Here is a 24,960-nt window from a genome sequence, read left to right on the forward strand (position 1 = left end):
TAGTTCCGTTAAGTCGTTCTGATGTAGATACTATTGCAAAAACGGATATGCTGAACTCCTGACTACTCCTACTGATATATCTATGATGCACTTTAGCCTGAGCCCGCGTACTGCGTTAGTGACATTTAAAAGTATTGAGATTGAAATCTGATTTTGCTCCAAGTACCAGCACGTAGAATATACTAATTTATTTGAATCAGTCAGGCTTATGAAAGCGTTGCCAGGTGCAGATTGAAAGAGAAAAGTGCTGGTAGTCTGAAAGCTAAGAAATATTTTTTTATATTTCAAAATAATACTACTAAGCTAAATACGCGCTATTTTTATTCACAGCCTTCAGCTAATTTACTGGTGATACCGTAATCTCATCACTGCAAAACTTCTGTGGTTTCTGGACGAAAAATTATGACAAGCATCTCCTCTATTAAAACTAAGTTAACACCATCAACGAAGTCTTGCAGAAACTGAGACAGTTAATAGCCTTATGGTGCAAGTTTTGAGCTATACGCAGGATGCATTCAAATTTTCCACCTAAATTCTCTCAGTTTTTACGGATAGGTAAATGGGCATGTGGTCTGGCATCGTCATGGTGGAAAGCAAGGCTTTGGCCGTACACTGACCCCGGCTGACTTTTTCAATTGCTCTAAATTGTAGCCTTGGCAATTGTTGACAGCCGAGATCCGAACGAACCGCTTTGCAAAGTGGAAGTGGGTCATAATGTACGATTCCTTCCCTATCCTGTTAAAAATATAGCATCACATTTTTCCCTGCTAGTCTGGGCTTCGCCACAGATTCTAATGCATTTTTTTTCTTTTCAGTTGCTCGTTATTGTCATATGCGATCCAATTTTCATCGTCCGTCATCAACCGCTTTGGGAACAGCTCAACTTCGTTACGTTCTTATAGAACTTCGTATACGGAACTACGATCGAGCAAATTCCCTTGCATCCATTCGTAGTGGCATCCAAACATCAGGCTTTTTCTTTTGTAGCCAATTCTATAGGAACGGTTTAAAAATGCATGGCAATCGATATTTAATTCGTCAGCGACATCGTGAATCTTAGTAGCTTCTTCACACTTCATTACTCACCTTCCGCAATAATTTCATCACATTTTTCCATAATTGGTTGACCGCTACGAAATTATGTTTCACATCAAAGTTTTAGAATAAAGCTGCAGAATTGCCTTTAAGCCAACAACGTATCCTAGTCATAAGAAGCTGACGTTTTTTTTATGGTCCTAGGTAGCATTTGTACCTTTATCTGTTATAATGCCCCTTATTATGCCCCTTATTATTTGCTTCATCGCCTTTAAATGAAGAACAATAGAGATCTCTATGGCAACAATGTGTAATAGCACGTTTGGCCTTAAGCTACCGACACGTTCTTAAACTATCATTAAATCGTTCTGACTTCCGTATGAGCCTAACATTTTTACCTAAATAGTCTTGAAGCGAAAAAGACTCTGGTGGATCGCCGACATATGTACTGTATATTAACTATTTGGGTATATCTTTCATTGATGCTACATAGGCAATCGACCTTCAGTAGTATAGGAGAAAAATCGTTATCGCTCTTTATTTTGTTCTAAGCGTCGTAGCTTGCACGGGCCCTTGTCCGGTTGCACTGTCTGAACGATTCAGTTGTGGTGTTATTATTGGAGCTCTCACAGAGGTGGTTCGGGATTCTATTAGGCTTCAGCTAGAAGGAGCAAATCAAAATCTAAAACACGAAAGGAAGGTAGAAAAAACTAATTTTAGCATTGCAGTAGAAAATTGCGACTCTATATCACAAGATTCAATTAAAAGTCCACGAAATCCTAGGATTTTCTGTTACTGAATGTCATAGGACAATCATCAGCATGAAGTGGCAGAAAGATCTCGTTTTATCAGGCCAGTCACCCCTTAGAAATGAATTAAACGTGCCACTTCTAAAAGATAGTCATTACCAAAGACTGTCGCGAATCACTACACGTTAAAACCAAAATCATTTAATCAAATTCAAGAAGATTTGTATTGTAATTTTATTTCAGTGCATTTTCTGCACATCAGTAAATCAAACAAACGATGCGATGCCAGGCTTAGACGAACGTATTTGTTCGTTTGATAGGTTTGAATCACTGCCTTCCTTACCTCGAAGCTGCAAAACGTATCGTGGCATGGAAATGGACCGTTACATGTTTAAGTATGAACTTCTCCGTTTTCGCGCTCTACACGTGAAGCCCGTATAACTTCCTTAGGTTACGAACCTGCCCAAGCCAAAATGTTCGTCTGTCTTCGCGGTAAACGTGTCTTGTAAGCTGGTACAATTCCTTTTCCTTGTGCTTAAAGACCATTAGTCGATAAGTAAAATGAATCGCAAACTATCTTTTTTCTTCTAGCAAAACAAGTATGACCTGATAAGAAACAATGTTTACTGTAGTAATTCATCAAGATCAATTTCTAGCATCCTCTCACAGTGTTCGTATTAGCGTCGAGGCTCTAGATTCTAAGCGTCTTCCATTGCTATTCCATCTACTTGTGCTTGATTAAAAACTTCGTTGGCGTCGCCTGTACCTGAGCCTACCTGTGCCTACCTTCGTGTAACTCTCGTAGTCTTCTCCTTATCCCAAAACGTTTTTATCCGATCAGATACGTCGAACTGCGACCTAATGTCTACGTACTAAACTGTCCTCCGAATGTATTTGCCTGTGGTCTGCTCCGTCACACAGTACACGGGCATGCGGATGATATTAACCTGCTCTTCTTATTTTATCTTATTCTACAACCTTAGTACCTTTTTCTTCAAGGATTCTGTATTTGGTTTACCAAGCAGTAGGTAGATGCGGACTAGCCAAAGCAGTACGACAATACACTGGCTTGATCCAGTTGACGTAAATACGGTATTATCTATCCCCAGAAAGTAAACCGGCTAAATCTTGCTTTGAGTAACCGCCAAGTGGTTTTGTTACAGCTTGAATTTAATGAAGATAGAAACCAGATCGTTCCGTGGCCATAAAAAAGCAGTAGAACCGTCAGAGAATTACGTGGTCAGAAGGCTAAAAGAGCCCATGTGCAAAGACGACACCTATGAACAAGTGACGTAAGTTGTAGATCGTTTGATAATGTGTGCGTGCTGTCTTTGCGTGCAGCGGAGACGTGTCGAGCCATGCTCTTGAAGGTCAACGGAGACCTCTGTCTCTCATCAGCCAGCGGACCACCGAAATCAGTTGCCGCTTGACCCCGGTGCCAGCCACCTAGTACATCTTGCACCTATCGCTTTACACCGCGATGTTTAGGAGATCCAGTACGCCAATCGACGAGGTTAGCAAGCACGCTCCTTTGTGCATTTTGTTTCTACACACCGTTTAATCATGAATCGACCAAGCATATTGATCACAAAGGATCTATGTGCGCTATGAGGCTTATTACCAGGATTTTAATGTGCTTTTCTGATACCGATTACGGAACAATCTGGTGTAGTGCGTTTCTCGATCTCTGGAATAATGAGCTAAATGATCATTGTGACGTAAGCATGTCCTAAGCAATTTGCCATATGTACTTACCTGTTGCAGATGAACTTTTTTCACTTGGGCACGGTTACACTCGTTACCGAATTCATGCCTGTCCGAGAAGTCTGGCTTTTAGAAGTTTGTATCCGTTTTTTATTGAACGATCACTTAGCGACTGAATCACTTGTTACCGTTGTAACTTGGAACGAAACGTTTTTAAGGGATCATCGATCATTAACTGTATTTACCTGTAAAACGTGGTATTTATTTTTCGATATTATTTTGTTATCCTATCTTATAGGGTTTCGTATACGGGAAAATTTAATTTTCCGCGTTATTATCCGCAAAAAAGTTTGCGTTACTTTAATGAACTTTACATCCTAGATGGTTTTCATCCTAGAGCTTTGGTCTTGAGCTTTTTTTTTAAATCTGTAGATTCACCCAGATCCAGCACAAGCATTGTCACATATTTTTCAAATTTGAATAAGATTGCCACTTGGACCATGAGTTATCAATTTACTATATAGCATTTGCAAGTGCCCTTGACGCTGCTATTATGATGCTGGGGTCGGACCACAAGCGTTGTGCAGCAAGCGCAGTGAGAATTCGAGATACGTAAATTTGTCTAGCGGAAAAAATCGATATAGAAGGACTTTAATAAAACTAACTGTTAGACATGCAAAAATGTTAGCAAATGCGCATGCGAACTTTTTGTATTCCTCCCTGCTGAATCTAATTCTCTGTAGACCTTTAGCAGATTCTGTGTTGTCCTGACTTTATGTAAGCTATTGAGGTACGAATGTGAAACGCGTTAGAGTATTCCATCATATTAAATACGAATGTCTGCGCTATTGTTGAAAAAGATAAAAAATTATAAACCCGACGAAAGGGTGATCTGGCCTAGCGGTAGTCGTCGTCATTACTGAATTAACTGTGATCGATTGTATATCGCCATGAGTAGTAAAAAATGCTATTTTACTATGTTACACGATGAGTTGTACTATCGAAAAGAAGCGAATTGACCTTTCGTCGCAATAGTTATACTATGTTATTAACGACAGAACTTTAGACGACAGCTTCAATGGAGGTCCGTTTGCGCATAAATCACTGAAATTCTACGATTCCCTAATTAACGGCCTCCTGCGACGTGTAGTGCAGGCGTTCCGTATGACTAGTGAGCTTCCTTTATTTGTATGATTAGGCGTAATCTCTGTAGGCTACTTCTGTCTAGACGAAGATGGATTTTGTCTTGTTGGGCCAATGTTTTGAAGGTTATGGTGATTCGCAAAAAACGACTCCTGCCATGCGACCATTCATTATAATGGAGAATCTGCGGGCTGCACAAAGGCGACGTAGAATATAGAGATGGCAGAGAATAGACAGGTGCTAGTAAAAGTCTTCCATTTATAATGTGCATTTGTTCACTACCACTTTAGGTTCGTGATGTGCGTTATAATGTTCCTGGGCGGCGCATGGGTGCAGGTGTAGGACAACGGCTACCCAACCACGAAGAAAGGGGTCGTCTAGGGCAACAACAAGGTAACCAAACCACAGGCGGTTATCAACATGGAAACAGGTCTAGTCATGGAAACAGGTCCCACCATAGCCAACGTTCTCAGTTCGTGAATAACTCTCCTGGTTCTGGGAGTCATGACCTGTACTCAACAAGCACGGTTTGTGTTGACCATTCAAAACATAGAAGTCCCTCCATGATTATGCAATGTATGTTCTCGCTTCTATGTTGAGGTGCTAGTTTCATGAGATCCTCTAATGGCTAACTTGCCTATCGCTTAAATATATACATATATCTTTTTCCAGATGTGTCAGCCATTAAAAGATTTTCCCGAGTTTTATCACGTTGGCTTCTGAACAAGTCGAATCGTCACAGTAAACGTTACATGACAAAGTTAACTAAATAAGAACTTGAAGTGATTTGTTTGCAATGAGTCCGAAACTATGCACAGCCAGCCACACAGCCTCAATTCGTTGTTTACTGAACGAGCCGTTACTCACGACCGTAAAATTCCTTCAACACGATAAGAAAGTATTAAGCATCAGGGTGTTCCATCGTGTGTTATAATACCTATGCTGCTTTTTTTACTTCTTAAAAAATAGATAACCTATAAACGTTCTATCCTACCGAATGCAACGCATCACACACAGCATTTTGTCCCTTACTTGTTTGTAGTAAATCGTCGCAAGGTGTTGTAAGTCGTTTTGGAAGTAGCATAAGGAGAATAGGCAGGGCGAACTTCAAAGCGAAGTACTTATTTGATTACAGCCAAGTAATATGGACTGCGTCGTATTGGTCCGTTTGATGTACTAGACAGTGGTTTGCTTTCATTTTTTCGTGGCGCTCTTCAAATACCACCAAATTTACATTGGTCATATTTTAGTAACTCAATGCCACGTATTTTCAAGATGGGACACAAGTACCTAATTAAGGTTTTGGAGGCTGTAGCAACCGTATTCGAGCAAGGCCGACTGGCAGTTGTCCAGAATCATTTTATGTAGCATTTTAGAAAAATATCTTTGCTGTTTTTTTGCTGCTACGGAAGGTGATCCGTTGGAAAGTTTTTCGAGAGGATGGTGCCCGTAGGCGCCTCTGATCGCCGAACACTTAACCTACCTGTCCTGTGATGATAACGGTGCTCAGACTGCGCCTTCAATCCTCACAACTGTTATTTAGAAAAGAGAGGTGCTATTTCATGCGCCATTTCCTGCTAGCAGCCGCAAGTCGTTTGTCACATTCTCGTAAAATGCCTCCACCATATCAAAGAGGAAATCTACACTCCACACGAGCAATGTTCTAGATGGGTGATTAGCTCTTTAAGCTGGAGATTGAATTTTTCAAATCGGAATTAACCGAGCTATGTACTTTGAACACCTATTTGTTACGAACCCTCCCGCCTGTCTTGCTCGACGATGGTCGAACTCGCTGCGACCTTGATGCTATGTAGTCATATGACTAAGTCCTGACATAGTGCAATTTTTTTGCATGAAAATTGACTCTTCCAGCCATCCTAAATGGCTCACTAATGTATTCATATCTTTCCCACCACAAGTTTCAAATAAAATGGTAGACGGCAAATGGCTTTCTATAGCGTAAATGCATTTGTGGTGATGTAAGTACAATTGGCCAAGAGACGGTTAAAAACAAGCCATGCGTACATCACAAACATGGGCCGTCTGTGATACTCAGTCTGTTGCTTTTGCAGAGGATGAATCCTGTGCCTTGATGCGTTAAATAGATATAATTTTTGTCAATTCAAAAGACATATGGATTCTATGGACCACTTCTTTCGTCGTTTATAAACACCTTGAATAAAATAAAACTGGCTGCGAAGTACCCCCAGAAATATCATGCACACGAAAAAAAAATTGATTGTTGAAGAATGGGTTTGTGTTTTTTATATACATCCGAAGTGGTTAATATAACCTCCTGTGGTGTTGATTTTCAGGGCGAACCTTGGTACAAATACAAAACGAGGCCTCCTATCACGAATGACGAAAAGTAGGTATCCTGCTTAAGTCCTAAGCAAACCGCTTAAAAGACCCTTCCTAGCGAACATAACCGCAGACTCCAGTTGTAGATTTGTAATAATTCTTTCTAAATTATTAACAGGATTAAATCAGAGATGTGCCGCAATCTTCAAGAAAATGGAAACTGTCCATATGGCACAGGCTGTCGCTTCGCACATCACGAAAGTGAACTCAGAAAAATTTTGAGACATCCAAAACATAAGACTCAGCTGTGCAGGTAAATAAGATAATTCAGATCTCATATATATATGTATATTGCTTTGGTAGCCAACATAGTCTTAGTGGCGCTACAAAATAATGACACATATAAAGAAGAAATGCCTACGGAAGCAACGTGGCTATAAACGTGTTGTCGAAAGTCCAAGGAATTGAGGCCTTCTAATAGTGCGTAATGAATATAGATGGGATTAAAGTTTGTTGTTAGCAAACGTCCTTCATGTCAGCCACTGCAAAACTCTACATTGAACACACATAGGGTTTAGACTAGATTAAATGTATTCAGAAAGCTATACTACAACAGTCAGTAGCTTATCGACGATGCGCTTTGTGCTCTGCTATTTCAGAGACTATCATGGCAACGGCCATTGTACATTCGGTTCCCGGTGCTCTTATATACACGAGCCGAAAGAGCGGACACCTTCAGAATCTAACCAACTTAATACAACAAACTTTGGTCTCGACAGTCTACCTACGATGAGCGAGGTACACAGCTTCACAACTGAGAGCATGGTTGACTTCGACGTCAATGAAGACTATGATTATGAACAGATCTGGCGTCAACCCCTCGCACAGCTCTCAATCTCCCTTAATGACCTTCAGACTATAGAAAGTATGCCGTCGTTCCTTATGGAACGCCTGCTAAAAGGAATATCCTCGGTAATTCTGTACAACAGCAGTCCGCCTGATTTCATCGATTCTTCCACGACAGAACCTGTTTCGCCAGTTAACTACATGACAAGACGCAAGGCGAGCATTGACGTCCTTGAAACGCCACGACGACCTCTGAGCCAGTTGGCATGTCCGGACAGCGCGGACCCCGGCCCAGTGTCGCCTCTTCATCAAACCCGATGCGCCTGAGCATGGCCTATATAACTGACTTCTATTTTATAACATAGAAAAGCATACAAAATAATGCTTGCTCGCCTGTTGTTGTCTCCGGGCGTTATCTATCTAACGAACACGTCCTAAAAACATTTTAGCGCCAAAAAAGTGTTTAGTTGATAGTTTATTTGTATATTTTTATCTGCCTATTAGTTATGTGCACCACTGATTTAAACCTACCATGGACTATTGCGTCCACACAGACTCACCGGCTACCTCAAAAAAATTGGTAACTGGTGTGCTACTCTTCAACGAAATTTGAAAATTGTAATAAACCACTAAGACAGGGAGTAAAAACGCTCATACGACGAGTTGTTGTTGTTGTTGCCTTAATATTTTAGCAACAACAAGTAGCTATTAATATGACTTGTATTTGTTATACGCTAGTGCAGTCTATAACTGCCCACTACAGACATAACTTTAGCCCATTGAATAAGTAAAATTAACATGCCGCGACAAAATGAAGATTTCTTGGTAAAACTGGTATTTCCGGTTTTTTTGCGATATTTAAACCTGTCGTAACATAAGTGTGAGTCGAAGTGGTTGTTACTTCCAAAAAGTGAAGTAAGCGGGGCTCACTACATGAATTCCTGTTAATTTACAACGCTAGCGTGCCATGCACTCGTTGATCGTTGGAAGCCTGCCTCGAAAGCTGGAGCAGAATTAGCATCCATGAAGCTCTCCACTTCTTCGCGTAAAAAACAATTCTAAAAGATAACTATTTATTCATAGCGTGTTTCTTCACGGCATTGTTAGTTTGTTGTTTATGAATAAATCGCACACAACTAAAAAAACAGAGTTAAAAAATATTTTGAGCCTCTTTTTTTCAATTTAGAACTGCATTATCGTTATATCTCGATTATCGAAACAAGCATGCTAGTTGAGCTTTCTGGTGTACTAGTTATAGCTGCTGATTACCTTTTCTCCTATAAGTCTAGTTTCACAGATAGTAAATATCTTCTACAATGAATAATATATATACTTAACTATAAAGAAAACCGGTAACGAGAGCTACATTATATCAAACACTCGTAATTAATAGGATCGTATTTTTCTATTAACTGTATAATCGAGGATCTTCAGTCTGCGCCAAAGGATTTCACAAATAATAAAGAGCTTTCAGCGATATGGATTCAGCTTGAGCCTATCGCTTTTTTTGCGCGGATGCACTGCTAAATGCACTCGGTATATTTTTGCGTCAGTAGAACTAGGATTGACTTGCCGTATCTACAACGACGTAGAAGGTAAACAAATAAATCGGAAATTTAAGGTTTCCTTTAAGAACCTAAAAGATGTATAGCAGGTGTAGGTACGGTGCATATATCAGAATACTCTTCTCATTCGTGACAAACTAATTGAATCCCACAGAATGTATTATTTCTTAGCGCATTACCTAGTTCGTTAGCTATTGTCGTTCCCTCTTTTTAGGGTAAATTCGTTAAACACTAATACTGACGACCCAGTATACTAGGAGATCGAATTGACTTTATTCTTGACTCTGCAGCACGTTCCGCACGTACACTTAAACATGATTAATTCGCCTGTATATACAGTGCTTCAAAGATGTACAGGTAGCTTGAATAATTTCAACTTCAGTCTTTATTTACATTGTATTAATATTTAAGTTGTAAAAGAGTCTACAGAAGAAGTACAACTTTCCTCCTACCGCAGATACTCAAATTGGTTACCGTTCTAGTCAATACACTGCTCATAACGGGTGAGCTATCAATTCATAGATAAAATGCGGCTCTAAAATTTCCCTCCGTTGTTGGCTTCCTGGCGTATACTTTATCTTCAAGGTACCCGCTTGGACATTACATGGGCGTCACATCTGGAAAACGAGCCTTTGTATAATCCATCCATTTTAACGATCTTCATTAAGACACATTCTCACACTACGATAATACTTTGCAGGTGCTTCGTCTTGACCGAAATGCCATTCGGCGTCTTTACCAAAGCTCTAATGCGTGCTAAAGCAGATTCTTGCAGTAAATTCAATGACTGTTGCTAAAACGACCCAACTAATCCGTTGTTTGAAATGCCAAACAAATTCATAATTCCTGATAGGTTGCACAATGTTCTTGCGTAACAAACGATCTTACAGTAGTTCATAAGCGCATTTGTTCCGTTTAACTGAAGTGTAGCTTGATTGTTTTAAAGATTTTTCCTCCTGTTTACATTTCCCCAAGTACCATTCACGAAATGGTTCTCTTCAATCTAAATCATCATCAATGGTAACATATTTCATTGTTTACATATAGGCTCTCTATTTACAATGTCCTAAAATGCGACGGACACTTGATCCCTTGGTGCTAGCTTCGCGACTTGAAGGCCTTGTAAAATTTCGAGATCACAGTTTTCCCGTACTGATTGTTGGTTAGTAGAAGTCATTGATGTTTTCGGTCTTCCGAAGCGTTGATTTTGAGCATCTTAAACGGTTCCATTCGTCTAAAATTTATCGTTCATCCGACTAATTGTAAGTGGCACAGATGGACTTATCTGAAGTTCCCTGCGTTATTCTCTTTGTACCTCTACTTCCTAGAGAATTTTGAAATAAATTTCTTAGGCTTGAAAGTGAACTTTCGTCCGTTCATTATATTCACTTAATTACAGCCTAAGATAAAAAAGAAAAAGACAATAAGAAGGTTATGACCCAGCAAACGATTGAGAGACCCTGCTATCTATGGAAATTCACGTTGACCAAATCAAGACACCGTAGTGAATCAAGATCCAAAAGGCAACCAGAAACACAGTCATCTATTTATACTGACTCTGTACTCACGCTTAATATCGTTATGCACTGCTTAACTGTGAAACGTTTTGAACAATTAACAGAAAAATGCACGTTCAATCGATCAAAGGTAATCTCGTAATGTGTCTCGTAGATACTCAGCTACCTACAAAAAAATTTCTTTAGTTGCTCTCGTTGGTAGGGTCCTTCGGTTGGTATTTTTTCCTAAAAACGACTGGACGAATGGGTCGCTTATAGAAGTCGGGCACCAAGCATGCAAGGAAAATATGTAATAACATGGCTGTGACGCCCCAGATTTTGTAGGGACCTAAAATAAGAAAAGATATTTGGCTTAGCTTAAAAATAGCAGGAAAATGGAACCAATATTCTAGCGATATGAATGAACGTAGAAGCGCACACAATTAATATATTGCTGCTGCTGCTGTACCGTAAAGCGGCTCTAATTCTTGTTATCTTTTGTGCCTAGACTGACTGCTAAAACAACATGGAATCTAAAGTGACCTATATTAAACCTGTGAGCTCAAAAGTTGACATTTTTACAAAAAAGAAAAATAAAAAACGGACCTGCAAGGAATACAGGCGTGGCGTATAGTACTTGCTTTTGCACTTCTCTGAATACAGTTACCCCCGTATTTTCGGCGCTTGTTAGCTCCTCAACCGTTCGGCTGAACACCAAACTCACCTACGTTTGAAAAAAATCATGAAAGCTTTTTTTCCCGTATTTCAAACTATAAGGCGGCATTGTAATATCTACAAAAATAACACGATAACCTCCCTGTCCTAGTTCAACAAAGTTATTCAATCCAAAGCGAATTGTGTTTATCTCATAACAATAACAATAGATTTTCGAAGCAGTAACGTGTTCAAAGTCCTTTCAGTGACTCAATTAGTAACAGAAGCTCGATTTTACTGTCCTATATTGTTCGCTTTAAATATAAATAGGTGATAGGTCCGTATAATATGTCAAACGTATATTCCAAAATAAGTATTTTTTATGCATTTTTAAATATTATCTACGCCTTTATTGCAGACTTCTTTCTATAAATGCGACTACATTATAATAAGACATCGATAAAATCCTTCATAAAATGCATTGCTCGTAACAGATTCCAGCTATTTTTGTCTCACTCGATAGAGCATAATGCGATTTTGCCTAATAAGTAAGACGACTTTACCTCATTGTGGTTAATCTTCAGCTCATGAGAGTCAATATCTCCGATGTCTGCAATCACCGCCGTAATTTCGATATTGTCTCGGGGCACCTTGAATCGCGGCATGGTACCAAGAACCTGCAGAACAATGTATATGAATATAAAAAAGACTACACGTTAGCAATAGGATTTATATAATTTGATTGAAAAACATAGCGCATTATCTATATTTGCCACATTAGTATATTTCATATGAGAAAACAGATTTTCACTTATCAACCAAATTTACCAGCTGGTGTAAAATTTTTGTGTGACATACATAACATACACGTAATCTCCATTATAAGCGTCGAACGAGAAAGAAAAGTATTTCGCGGCACAACATTTCAAAACGGATTTATTCCGGAGCCGGAAGACATTACATACACAAACAATCTTTTATCTGCTGCAGTGGAGCCTTGGTACCCTTACACACCTTTACATATTTAGATTCCAGGCCAAGTTCTTCGTGGGTTTCCCTTAAAGCAGTGTGTATACTGTCGACATCACCGTCTTCGAAAACCCCCCCAGGGAAACATGGGTAACCTTTGTGTCGCGACAGCCGATTAGAACGCAAAGTAAATAAAATCGACGGCTTACCCTTAAATACGGGACAAATGTAACAAAACACAGAGTCAGTTTAAAAAAAAACGACATATAAAGAATCACTTCTGGAACTGGTTTAGCCGACAAGAACAGCATCATCATAACTTCACAAAAATGAAAAAGATTTTGCGTGCCACATATACATATAGCAGTGTATTTGTTTTGATTATTTTTATTAATTAGTTGACTTATCTAACCCGAGCTAAAATGTAAAATCAATATATGTTAAAACAACTATTGAGATGTCTGTAAAATAACACGTATAAATCTTACTATTGTCACACATTGGCTCTTTTAGACGGTTGTCTATAGCGAATCTCAAAAATCAGAACACTTACTTCATGTCGGCATAACGGAATGAGAACAGAGCTTTGACGGGCGGTGCCATCCGCTTCATAATCGCCGACAAGCTTTTTACGCAGCGATTCTTCATTTAACTCCTTCAAGGTCCTTTCAATGTTTGAGGCGGAAAACGGGCCACTAGCAAAAGTGGTTGCGCGACCTGATGATGATAATGAAGGTGATAACCAAGTGGTGAGAGTTTTGGAATGCGCTAACAACCCCCGATTTGAAGCTACCTGCAATAGCATAGATAAAACAGAAAAACTAAAATAGTATTTCTGATAAAAGCCATAGTGGACTGAATAAATTGGGGCATTAAATAATCCGCAAAAAATGTAGAATCGTCCCTGCTTCCGACCACATCACAGCCTTTGCATACTATTGAAGTTGAAGTTAAAATGCGCGCTTCGTTTGAAGCAGCACTATTCCTAAGTGAGCAAGCTGTAATTGCTGTCATAGTTGAGCGTTTCATGAACATACATAGTGAAAAAAATAATAAATAGTGTATACAAATGCCGATTGCCTATTTTCTTAAGCCCTAATTAATGGCTAGAGTCGTTACATTAATAAAATCTTGTCTTAACTGCCAAACAATGTTTAATGCTGTTTACAAAAGCATGTTCTAAATCGGTTGCAGTCGCCGTGATCTTTATTTTATTCCATTTTATCCGATTTGGCAGTGCCTCACACAAACCTTTACGTTTGCCGGAGTTCGCTATTTTCAATCCAAGACTAACCAAGAGGCTCGTCTGCTATAATAAGTGCAGTATTAACTTAATTGGAATAGCTATGGTTCATAGTGGATTTTTCACACCATTAGTGTTTTCTCACAGCGCGCATCATACACACAGTACGACGGCTTTTTACTTTTACTTCTCTGTCAGACTTCTTAACCACTCCATCATCGGTTATTAGTCCGACCGGCCTTCCGGATAGACCGCCCCGTTCAGTGGTACAACTTCTACATACTAAGTAGTTCACTTGTGGATGATCGGCCAGACTTACCTTAATGAGATAACGAAGCATATTGCAAATACAACCACTAACAAATTTATGGAACTACAGAAAACAGACGACTAGAACGAAAAACGTGTTATATAATAGGATCTAAATTATAGATTTGTACTATCTAATAATCGCCATTCTGCACTTTTTGAGAATGTGAAATAATGTGTTACATTCGAAACACGATAACTCATCGTAGATAACCTTGCACAAAAAGATAACGAAAACAAAAATGCGTTCATACAAATGAAACACTTGGTTGGTATTCACAGCTTTGCAGATCGAAGCGCGATTACGTTAGTCCTTGATAAGTGCAAATTATATGACAGTAGGGTATGTTTTAGTTACGAATCGTTATCGTTCAATGCCGCCTCCATGGGTACGTAGGCAATCGCAGGAGTTTTAATCTTACAACATAGTATCTACTTAGGCCCAACATGAGACAGAGTCAAAAGCAAGCTCAGTCATTGTTCACAGCTGTAAACTCCAACCCCGGCAAGCGAGCTAACTCAGACGAAATGGACCTCAAAAGATTATGTTTTTATCGAGGGAGAAACGTTTGAACAAGGAACTGCAAGCCAGTTCTCCAGATTTTGCGTTGTTTCTATAGCTAATCAGTAAAGTTGGATCTTTATATTTTGAAAAAATGGTGCACTGATAGACGCAGCTATTTTAGGTCGTTCTCCACTACGTCGTCATGGGCTAGAGTACTGCACACTCTGTGGTTGAGTTTCTAATTCCTTTCTTCATGCTTAAGTTTGGTTGCAGAGCCTCTTCTTCTCTAAATATATAAATTATACTAGTAGAGCCAAAGCCGCCATATTATTACGTCCATGAATATCGGAGAAGGTTTAGCTCATTACACAAATAGTTGAATTGTTAAGTAATATCACTACACGTCAGTAATCCGAGACAGTTTTTATAGGACTCTTCAAGAAAAGTCCAGCCTCTGATGTGTTTCACCGACGGTAGAATCTTTTAATACATTTGTTTTTGGTTAATATTTTTGTATTCTTTAACGTATTTACTACAAATCTTCATTGTACTTGTGGAAATTTAAATTAGAGTCTTTGGTGTTTGCATCACTGACTAAGCAGAGTAGATAAAAGTAATTTTTAGAAAAGATCTTGAAAGTAAAAAATAAAGCGTGGTTAAGAAATGAAATAAAACAATAATAACAAAAATGAGTTATTGTGTAACGATGCTATGTAGTTAAGACAACTCACAGCTCACAACTCACACTGACCTTACTGGTTATAGCAAAATCAACAAGCTGAACCTATTTGTGTGCTAATCAAGGGTAAATTTCTTGCCAATATGTTAATGTATCTCACCTTAGCGCATAAAATAATTAAAACTTCCTTCATTATGTTAGCCCGTCCTAGCAATGGATAGTCTAGCCTGCGTGGATATTGAGCACCATCGACTGGATGCTTTTCCTTGCATAATTGCATTCATCAGAGGAGTAACCGACGTTCCTTAAGTTATATTCATGATACACGAACTTACCACCCGGAATAAATGATCCCATATTATATGATACTTATTACGAGATCCGTTATATAAAACGGTTTTTTTCTGATCGTAGAATCAGTTCTGTACGGATATCATATACGGAAAAACATTAGTTTGTACCACCTTTTATTTATAACAGGTAGATATAGGAATTCGATTTATATATTTCGTATTTCGAACCTATTTTCAAGTATCTGAATATGTGTTCGTTGCAGCTATAAACTTTCCATAGAATAATAAAAAGTGAAAAATAATTCAGCTCATTAGCCTAGTCCTGTGTCCCATGATGGTGCAGTGGTAAAGTATTTCCCTACAAAACAATTTATCTAGAAAGTTTGAAAGCGCTTACCAGGGAATCGCAAGGTGTTCTGCCGTTACATCACCTAGTTCTTATACAGTGGTACTAACAAAAATAGAATATGCTACGCGCCGTATCATTACCTCGCTACCCACGTATTTGTTTCAACATACATCGCTTAGGCATAACGCCAAGTTTTCAATTAACCGTTGTTTGAAAATGCCATCCCTCCAGGTATACGAAGCTAGCGTATTGACCACTGCTCAAGCTCCGCCGTAGCAACGTTTCGCATCATATCTAAAACGCAACAGCACCTGCTCTATTTACTCGAACCAGAGCTTTCTTTCTTCAGTTGCTGGGACCACACTCGGTAACGCATGTGCGTATACACCTCGCTATCTTCAATGACCAGTCGCTTCTTCCACTGCAGGTTTTCAGAAGAGTAAAAGGAACACCGGAACACAGTTGATTCGAAGCCTAGGCTTCAGACCTAGTTAACCATTGCACCGAACCACCATTTTCTTTACTTGTGAATATATGCTGGGTCGGATTCGAAGACGCCTTAATGTACGGTTTTTGCACTCACACTTGCATAACCACCCGTTTTCCAAGAATGACAAAACATTATCGCCATTTTAGGCTGGGCTCGCGCAATATAGTGTTCCTTGTGTCTTGAACACAAGTCCGAACACGCACACGGGAACGTTCGCTTCTGTGTAAATTTATTGATGATTTCGTTCGTGCAGGCGTCCCCCCAGCGCAGTCCCCTTACATCGGCCATTTCAAGGTTCTCCAGCTCTGTCTCGAGAACCATAAGATGCTTTGCATCCAAAATAGGTCGGTACGTTAATGTAGCTAATCCGATTGCTAATAGCCCTAAGATGTCTAGCTTAAAAACGAGTTAGATACCGATTTTTTACTTATCGCGAGCTCTGATCGACCGTTATAACAATTAGGCCATTCTCCGTAGTTACGCATTAATTTTGAAAAGGCTATAAATTTTAGCGACGCTGTCTTAGTAAAGTGATTTTAAGACGGCGTTACACTGGTAGAATCCTTTAAGTCTTTTAACAACGTTTTGACTTTAATGTGCACTCCGCCACGCTCCAGCAGAAATAGTTTCTGCATAAACGGACACAGACCCTCATTAACGCCTCCAAGGCGAGCGTAGTACCCTAGCGCGCGGGATCGTGCTTTCCATGAAAACTGTTCAAATAGGCAAACATAGAATTACTTTGCCAAGGAGAAAACCATTTCTAGCCAATGTTGTGCTGGGCCTGGTAGTCGATGAGTTAGCCCAAGCAGGTGCTTATGATACCAGTCATGGAACCGCGCCGCTGCCTCCCAGGCCCTTCCCATTGCTCAGGCCTCGAATGGTTAAGAAATAGCAACTATGATGGCAAGTAGCAACACCATTCTCTTTACGTTCTCTGTCAAACGTTTCATTACGTACACTAGTCTTGCAGCTTAACCGCTACTTTTTTCATCCTCGCGTTAACTAAATATTTTTTCTGGGCAGACCCTGAACATGAAGCGCCTCACAGTTTCCGGGTTTGGAGACTTTTTGAAGTATATCTTCTATCAAATATCTTCGATATTCGAATTCTTCTCAACATGACTTGTTAAATCCGCTTTGACTTAAAAAAAAATTTAAATTGGGAGTGCGCAGTTCGATCTCGGGGCAATAAGGTTGCCCTATTTCCTAATAGCGCTATTGCAGTAGCCGCTTTCTAAGGCCTTCCAGTTAAATGTCATTGTTTTCGTTTTCCTAATGTTGATGTTGGAGTTGATATATTAAGATCTAACCCCTGTTACAGTATTTTAATTTGACCTAAAATATATGTATTGTTATTATAGAGCTTTATTATGATGAACGTTAGCGATGGTAAGGGTCACGTTGTTCGTCCTTATAGTAGGCTTATAGTAGGCAGTCCTTATAGTAATAGTCTTGAGCTATTGCATTTTTTAAAAGGTTTCATATACTTTAAAAATTGAAGCCATCATCAGCAAACAGATTGCGAATTGTTTAAGACACCTGAATTTGTTCAGCATCCATAGCCTTCTATGGAATAACCTATGAGTAAACAAACTTCTTTGGGTGTTGTAAATTGTTCATTTTCAATGAATCAATCTGAACCTATGAACGTTATGAAGTTATTGTTTAGCTACAAATCATAACGTTTATAAAAAATAAAATTATGTCTTGTTTATTATATTAAATTGATAATTCTAAATTATATTTTATTTTTTTTTGTCTAAATTCTATTTTATATTTATTTATCTATCCTAACGTTTTTAAGGGTGTTAACTTTATAAATTTTAAAGTTTTAAGATCGGTATGATCAAACAAACTGCCGCGGTATTCCGGGCATTGTGTACTACATCTTGTATAGATGCACGTTGCCTTAAGCAAATCATCAATTTAGGCATGAGAGATATAATGGAACCCATGCATGTAGTGCGAGACGCGCAATTATGTGTCGATTTTTTCTGTCCACCCCTATCCATGGTTCGTTAGTTGAACCCCATATTTTAAAAGTTGGAATTGATTTTTGCTATCTCTCTCCCATGTGCTTCCGAAGAAATTCCGAATAGACAGAAGTAGTAGGCAATTTGAGTCTGCATCTCATATTTTTCACAAACAGAAGTACGTCGCTTAGAATATACACGTATCTTTAACATTAAGTGATGCAATTTCATGGAGCGCATCAATAACGCAGCTATGATTCGATCAAGTCTATCAGGTTGCATTGCCTAGAGATGTTTTCAATTTGGATCTTGTAGGGAGTAAACGGGGCCAGTCCCATTTCGATTAGAGGCAATATAGTTTGCAAGTAAAGCCGTGAGGGTGTTCACATTCTTAAATTCGCGACCACCGCTCGCCTTATTCGATCCGTGATATGTTCTGCTAAAAATCAGCGATTCATTATAAAGTACCTGAGGATGCTGACATAGTTTAGCCTCGTTCCGCCTATGTGCAGTGTATAGAAAGCGGCCTTTACGGCGGAACTTCATTGTCTTTGTCTCGCTCATGTCTGCCGATTGTCCAGTTTCCTTTACGTAGACTACCAGTCTTACGAGAACTTGCTGAACATGAAGCCAGCTCTTACTAGAGAAGACATCATCATTTGTATGAAGCAATGTATTTGGCTCATCAGGTCTTGAACATGGAACGGGAGATCACTCAGTAGTAGCAGGACCAGCCGTGGCCTCAGGTAATCACCCTAAGTTTCGTGAACTGATTGGACGGACGAGCAGTTCCAGACAGGCCACTCCATCGTCTAAGCTCACCGAGTTCTTTTATAGCATCGCACTAATCAAGTGTAACATGTTTCGTAAAACTTCGCATTCTGCAATGTTTATTAAAACTTTGTTCTAAAGAGCCATATCAAACTTCGACAAAAAATCGAAGAACACCCCGATGAACTAATAGTTAAATATAAGAAATTGATATATATAAATATAAGGATCGAATAAGGCGAGCGGTGGTCGCGAATTTAAGAATGTGAACACCCTCACGGCTTTACTTGCAAACTATATTGCTTCTAATCGAAATGGGACTGGCCCCGTTTACTCCCTACAAGATCGAAATTGAAAACACCTCTAGGCAACGCAACTTGACAGGCTTGATCGAATCATAGCTGCGTTATTGGTGCGCTCCATGAAATTGCATCACTTAATGTTAAAGATACGTGTATACTCTAAGCGACGTACTTCTGTTTGTGAAAAATATGAGATGCAGACTCAAATTGCGTACTACTTCTGTCTATTTGGAATTTCTTCGGAAGCACATGGGAGAGAGATAGCAAAAATCAATTCCAACTTTTAAAATATGGGGTTCAACTAACGAACCATGGATAGGGGTGGACAGAAAGAATCGACACATAATTGCGCGTCTCGCACTACATGCATGGGTTCCATTATATCTCTCATGCCTAAATTGATGATTTGCTTAAGGCAACGTGCATCTATACAAGATGTAGTACACAATGCCCGCAATACCGCGGCAGTTTGTTTGATCACAGCGATCTTAAAACTTTAAAATTTATAAAGTTAACACCCTTAAAAACGTTAGGATAGATAAATAAATATAAAATAGAATTTAGACAAAAAAAATAAAATATTGATTAGTAATGTAAAGATGCAAAAATATATTTTTTGATTGGAAATGAGAAAATTTAAAACTTCTAGACCCCCTTTCGTTATGTACTACTTTTTACTGGTTCAGACGCAGAATTTGGGTATATTGACTTAAAACAATGTTTTCGTGAATTCGTAGTGGTTTCAGAGAGCATGAATGCTATTAACTTCGTCGGTTCTTTTGTTGTTTCTAGCCATTTTGGATAGAGGTATTTCCTCGGGAAAACACTTGTGTTTTTGTGGCGTGGTTGCCTAACGACTGAGTATGACCCGTAGATAGGAAAACTTGAAACCAGCTTGGGACGGTCCTATGCATTTACCAATTTCGTTTGTTTCACTCTGTCCATATACATATATACGTGCGTTGTTCTCAACGTCGAAAATAAAAAAAATTGGCTGCCGCTAGTTTAGAACTAACCAACTTAACATTACGCTCTATGAGCAAAAAAAAAGAAGTTCTACCTTTTGGGTAAAAAAAAATGCAATCAGCTCCATCTTTCGTGCTTCTTTAGATAGTGCCAATAGACGACCCAACTAGATTGCGTTTGTACAAATCTAGGCCCGTGCAGACCCTCTTGATTCACGAAATAAAGTACACCATAATAGAAACAAAAAATTTAATTTACCCATATGGTTTCTATAAGGCTTCTTAAATTTTCAGGCTACTTGAACAATTTGCTTATCCATGAACCCAGAGCCCAAGAAATGGACCTTTGGGTTTGGCTCCACAATCGCGCATCTTGGTAGAGCTCAGCTCGGGTAGTTTCGATTTGCTGACCACTTTGTCGCCATCTACCCGCCGGGGTTCTCAGCACACATTGTCGTGTTCGAAGGCTCCGACAGCGTCGATCACCCATCTGTCCCTTGTTACTGCACAGCATTTGTCTTGTATTACGATTTCCGCTTTCAATATTAGTATAGTAGTAAACCGAACTTAGAAAATAGGTAAAGCCGAAAGGAATACTGAAGCGACATTTTGGTAATTTCCTTTATGCATATGATATATACATGCGAATATTAGTGTTTGGAGAAGAAATTGTTAACGGGTTATGTGTATTGTGTATGCATTGAAAAGCGCTAGTCAGCTGTCTGAAGCGAAGCACGCCATCGTTATCCCGAACAATAGTTTTCCTAAATTAAAAACTAGTGTTAACTACTCGAAGAATACCAGTGCAATGGCGGGTAAATTCTGGAGCTCATCACAATTCCAACAGTGGCTACTCGATCGGCAGGATTTACTCCGTGAACGACATGCCGACCTGCAGCTTCTCAGCGAGGAAGAGTACTCAAAAGTGATGATATTCTTCGCTAACTTCATCCAGGTGTGTACATGTGTATGCTCCGTACGGCGGTGTAGGGTCATGGCATCTGTTGGTCCTGTATGCACGAGGATGCATATCGTGGCGAGATGGTGCCTAGCATCTGGTCCTACATATCCGTAACAAAAAAAAAAAAGTCCAAGCGTGATGCGTGCATAGATGTAAGACTAAAGGCTGCTAAGCTTAAGGGTTGCCCTCTTCTGTGGAGTGTAACATCCAATGCATATGTGATCCGGATAATTATTATACATATATGAGAGCAACGAATTCGTATAAATGTATATTGATTTAAGAGTTCTATTGTGCTCTGAGAGATATGCTTCACGTGGTTAAAAAGGCGGTGAATGGTATGAAAACAGAGCATTTTAGCGTAATGTTTCAGTGACATATATATACAAAAACATATTAACAAATATATATTAAATGTTTAAGGCTCACTTTTCGATGTACTGTTGAACTCGCTATGGACATTATCGTTCCTGATCCAATACAGTTTTAATTTCGGTCGATTTCAGTCGTTAGGGGAGCAATTAAAAGTTAAACAGCAAGTGATTGCTACGGCTACAGTATACCTCAAGCGATTTTACGTTCGGAATTCGTTCAAGTGCGTCGATCCTCTTCTGTTAGCACCCACGTGCATATTTCTCGCATCAAAGGTAGAGTAACTAACATGTAAATTTCTTTAATGAAATTGGACTATGGTAACTTCTAAAGGCTCGTTTATATTTATTTCAAACAACAGATAACTATAGTAGTGCTATGTAATAAATACAAAAATAGAGTCTATTGGAAACACAATTTAAATACTCAAGGTTTAATTCTAGGTGGAAGAGTTTGGCGTGATTTCGAATTCGAGATTAATATCAACGTGTCAGGCCGTTGTGAAGAACAAATACTCCCACGTATATGCAACAGAATTTCCTTACCGGTAAGTTGAGAAACTCGATGTCTGAAAGTAGCATATTCTAACCTTTGTTTGAACTACCTTGTATACCTGGTAAACTAACAATAACAGAAGTAACTGCTTATGAGATCTTTGTAACTGATTATTCAACCATTAGATGGTCACACAAACGCAAAAAGTAAAAACAAGGTATATTATAGCTGCGAGCTATATAAGCGAACTTTTCTATTAGGCAGTTTATATGCGTAGTTGATAACATATACTAAGTCGTCCTGCCACGTAACTATTACAAACCGCACATAATTCGACCATTAGAACTTATCAATCGTGTTCATTTTCTACTTGCCATTTCATAGTAGAAATATTTTCGACAAACGAGTAATGCCATCACTGTATTGTATCGGTAAACAAAAATGAGTATATAAGCAATTTCATTTTTTCATTCGCTAACTTAACTTCAGATCTTAACTTTGGTTTTGATCGTCTCTAGAATCAACCATGTGTTAGAATGTGAGTTCTATCTTCTGGAAGTGATGGACTGCTGCCTCGTACTTTACCATGCGTACAGACCATTGGTCCAATATGTTGCTGATATTGGTCAAGATAATGAGCTACTATCAACGGCCTGGAAGGTGTGTTATATGCTGCTTTATTAGAGTAATCGTTGTCTTCAGCAACACGATATTCTCCAGTTCAAATTAGCACATTCCAGTGTTGATCAGGGCACGTACACTGTCTCTTCTGTATTTCGAATCGGTTGAAATTATATCGAAATTAACTTGTATAGAAAAACTGCTGAGTCGAGTTAACCGATACTAATCCTTCATTGAAGTACTTCTAATGTATAACGAAACCCAGCTAACTATTTGCCCTCTTCACCAACAGGTGGCCAACGACAGCTTACGGACCGATGTTGCATTACTATATCCTCCGCATCAGATTGCCATTGCGTGTTTGCACATTGCCTGCGTCATCCTTGGCAAAGACTACAAAACTTGGTTTGCTGAGTTAAATGTCGACTTCGAAAAGATACTTGAGATCACACGCATCATTCTCAATCTATATGAGTTGTGCAAAAACTTTGACGAAAAAAAAGAATTGCCGCAGATTCTACAGAAGGTGCCCAAACCAAAAACGCAGCCGTCACGTCCACCATCGCAGGGTCCAGATGGCCAGCCCGCAAGTCAGCCTCCTCAAGGTGTTGGTCAACAACCTCAACAACAGCAGCAGCAACAACAGCAACCACAAGCGCAACAACCCCAACAACAGCAACAGCAACAACAACAGGCACAGGCCATGCAACAACAGCAATAATACATCGCCGTGACAGTAAATTGAAGAACATTGTAAGGGTTATGCGGCATAAAAATAACTATAGCTCTAACGAATAATATGGGACTGTTAGTAATTGGCTCAAAAACCGTGCCCGTTTGAAATCGCACTGCGCTAAAATGGTTTTCTAATTAGATATTTTGGCCTGAACGAACAAATTCGCCCAAATTCGTGGCGGATAAGTAGATTGATTAATGTTGACGTCAGGGGAACAAGTTTGAATAATATTCAGCGTATTATAGCCATACGTAAATCGTCGAAATAAATAAGTGAAAGGCACTAGGTTACTAGGATTTCATGACTGAACGGATGAGTAGACGATCTTCCCAACACGAAGGTAATATTTTACAAACGCAAGAAATACTAGCAATAGCTAATGTAAATGCTAGGTAGCATCACATTGAGCTCAGCCATTTTAACAAACAAGCTGGAACCTACGGGAGCTACACGACATGTGTGCATTTGTCATGTTGATGAAGTGCGTCAACGCTGACAGAATGCTCCAACACCAAAAACATGAAACGTACTCAGGACTATTTGTCCTTTTGGTCAAGGCAAATTGGCGCAGAACTGGTAGCCACGGACGGCTGTAAATTCTAATAGTCACGGACACGCACATAATTACGGATTATCATTCCACTTATTTAAGGCGATTGAAAACGCTAAAGTAATGGATTTACCGGTGATATGTCTACAGGGATCTGTAACAGTAATCATTCGATCTGACTGTATCACTAGATATATATACCCTTAGGTAACGAATCCATAATTTTTTATCAAATAGGAACGATATCCGTAATACGTTCAATTAAACAATGTGACTATATATATTGCGCTTGATGGTGCGTTAACATAGCTCAACGACTAATAATCATGAATCGTAATGATTTTGATAATTGCTATGAACAACTCTAATGGTAATCATGACATGCAGCGCATTTTGATTCAGTTCAATCATCGACTTGGGTTTTTGACCCAGCATCACTTTTTTATTTAAGTCGTTACCGTTACGATCCAACGGATTGTATTTTGTGCTAAGAAACTAGCGACTGGTTCAGTATGACAGTGGAACTCTACGCTGACCAAAAAAGAGGTTCAGTCGAATAATATGTGTCGAACGTTTCTTACTAATGGTTTGTAACAATTTATACATATAATTAATGGTAGTTTAGATCAATGAGAATTATGCTAAGGGAGAGCAACTTTTGCGTGATTTGAAAGAAAAAAAACTACTTAAGACTGAGTAATACGACAATAGCAACCGCTGGATGCCATTGGCCGTTTTGGGTCCGAGGAAATTAAATGATTACAGTGTATACGATTCGAGCTGATAAGCCCTTGATAAAAATATTACTGTACATTTGTAAAAAGTACATAGAAATTTAATAAATTTTTTGGATCTTTCAATTATTTCTTTCCATTGCGTAC

General features: G+C 39.1%; 3 protein-coding genes across 15 annotated transcripts; 2 read left to right on the forward strand and 1 right to left on the reverse strand.

Annotated features, from left to right (window-relative positions):
- Positions 1 to 3,141: 3,141 nt before the first annotated feature.
- Positions 3,142 to 8,938, forward strand: LOC111272020 (uncharacterized). 2 transcript variants are annotated; one of them, XM_022853149.2, is made up of 5 exons: positions 3,142 to 3,297; positions 4,922 to 5,158; positions 6,947 to 6,999; positions 7,111 to 7,245; positions 7,592 to 8,938. In XM_022853149.2, the coding sequence occupies exons 1-5, from the start codon at positions 3,265 to 3,267 to the stop codon at positions 8,103 to 8,105; spliced, it is 972 nt and encodes a 323-aa protein (XP_022708884.1). In that variant the 5' UTR covers positions 3,142 to 3,264; the 3' UTR covers positions 8,106 to 8,938. The 2 variants fall into 2 exon arrangements, with proteins under 2 accessions (XP_022708884.1, XP_086829260.1); XM_086973134.1 differs by lacking the exon at positions 3,142 to 3,297 and adding an exon at positions 3,377 to 3,502.
- A 658-nt stretch (positions 8,939 to 9,596) lies between these two features.
- Positions 9,597 to 14,244, reverse strand: LOC111272023 (mitochondrial coenzyme A diphosphatase NUDT8). Of its 8 annotated transcripts, none has more exons than XM_022853159.2 (7): positions 14,025 to 14,244; positions 13,016 to 13,255; positions 12,508 to 12,672; positions 12,057 to 12,170; positions 11,446 to 11,563; positions 11,031 to 11,188; positions 9,597 to 9,960 (listed from the first exon to the last, which is right to left on the reverse strand). In XM_022853159.2, the coding sequence occupies exons 1-6, from the start codon at positions 14,043 to 14,045 to the stop codon at positions 11,043 to 11,045; spliced, it is 804 nt and encodes a 267-aa protein (XP_022708894.1). In that variant the 5' UTR covers positions 14,046 to 14,244; the 3' UTR covers positions 9,597 to 9,960; positions 11,031 to 11,042. The 8 variants fall into 8 exon arrangements, with proteins under 8 accessions (XP_022708894.1, XP_022708893.1, XP_022708895.1 ...); XM_022853158.2 differs by having other exon boundaries at positions 9,597 to 10,743; XM_022853160.2 differs by lacking the exon at positions 11,446 to 11,563.
- A 71-nt stretch (positions 14,245 to 14,315) lies between these two features.
- On the forward strand, positions 14,316 to 24,942 carry CycC (cyclin C). 5 transcript variants are annotated; one of them, XM_022853155.2, is made up of 7 exons: positions 14,316 to 14,403; positions 16,072 to 16,216; positions 21,053 to 21,299; positions 21,812 to 21,952; positions 22,121 to 22,224; positions 22,691 to 22,832; positions 23,086 to 24,942. In XM_022853155.2, the coding sequence occupies exons 3-7, from the start codon at positions 21,153 to 21,155 to the stop codon at positions 23,512 to 23,514; spliced, it is 963 nt and encodes a 320-aa protein (XP_022708890.1). In that variant the 5' UTR covers positions 14,316 to 14,403; positions 16,072 to 16,216; positions 21,053 to 21,152; the 3' UTR covers positions 23,515 to 24,942. The 5 variants fall into 5 exon arrangements, with proteins under 5 accessions (XP_022708890.1, XP_022708886.1, XP_022708888.1 ...); XM_022853151.2 differs by lacking the exons at positions 14,316 to 14,403; positions 16,072 to 16,216 and adding an exon at positions 20,549 to 20,956; XM_022853153.2 differs by lacking the exons at positions 14,316 to 14,403; positions 16,072 to 16,216 and adding an exon at positions 20,549 to 20,922.
- The last annotated feature ends 18 nt before the right edge of the window (positions 24,943 to 24,960 follow it).

The sequence above is a fragment of the Varroa jacobsoni genome, unplaced genomic scaffold, assembly GCF_002532875.2.
Source record: "Varroa jacobsoni isolate VJ856 unplaced genomic scaffold, vjacob_1.0 contig01407, whole genome shotgun sequence".
In the NCBI taxonomy this organism is placed as follows: domain Eukaryota; kingdom Metazoa; phylum Arthropoda; class Arachnida; order Mesostigmata; family Varroidae; genus Varroa; species Varroa jacobsoni.

What these genes read in the sequence shown, in the direction of transcription:
- LOC111272020 (XM_086973134.1), top strand. Translation starts at nt 3,383, where the DNA reads ATGTGCGCTATGAGGCTTATTACCAGGATTTTAATGTGCTTTTCTGAT. An exon ending in ACCTGTACTCAACAAGCACG is followed by an intron (nt 5,159 to 6,946) that starts GTTTGTGTTGAC and finishes GTTGATTTTCAG; the next exon opens with GGCGAACCTTGGTACAAATA. An exon ending in CATAAGACTCAGCTGTGCAG is followed by an intron (nt 7,246 to 7,591) that starts GTAAATAAGATA and finishes CTGCTATTTCAG; the next exon opens with AGACTATCATGGCAACGGCC.
- CycC (XM_022853150.2), top strand. Translation starts at nt 21,027, where the DNA reads ATGTGTATTGTGTATGCATTGAAAAGCGCTAGTCAGCTGTCTGAAGCG. An exon ending in TCTTCGCTAACTTCATCCAG is followed by an intron (nt 21,300 to 21,811) that starts GTGTGTACATGT and finishes GGTCGATTTCAG; the next exon opens with TCGTTAGGGGAGCAATTAAA. An exon ending in GCATATTTCTCGCATCAAAG is followed by an intron (nt 21,953 to 22,120) that starts GTAGAGTAACTA and finishes GTTTAATTCTAG; the next exon opens with GTGGAAGAGTTTGGCGTGAT.
- LOC111272023 (XM_022853159.2), bottom strand. Translation starts at nt 14,045, where the DNA reads ATGCTTCGTTATCTCATTAAG. An exon ending in TGCTTCGTTATCTCATTAAG is followed by an intron (nt 13,256 to 14,024) that starts GTAAGTCTGGCC and finishes ATGCTATTGCAG; the next exon opens with GTAGCTTCAAATCGGGGGTT. An exon ending in TGAAGATTAACCACAATGAG is followed by an intron (nt 11,564 to 12,056) that starts GTAAAGTCGTCT and finishes TTTCAAACGTAG; the next exon opens with GTGAGTTTGGTGTTCAGCCG.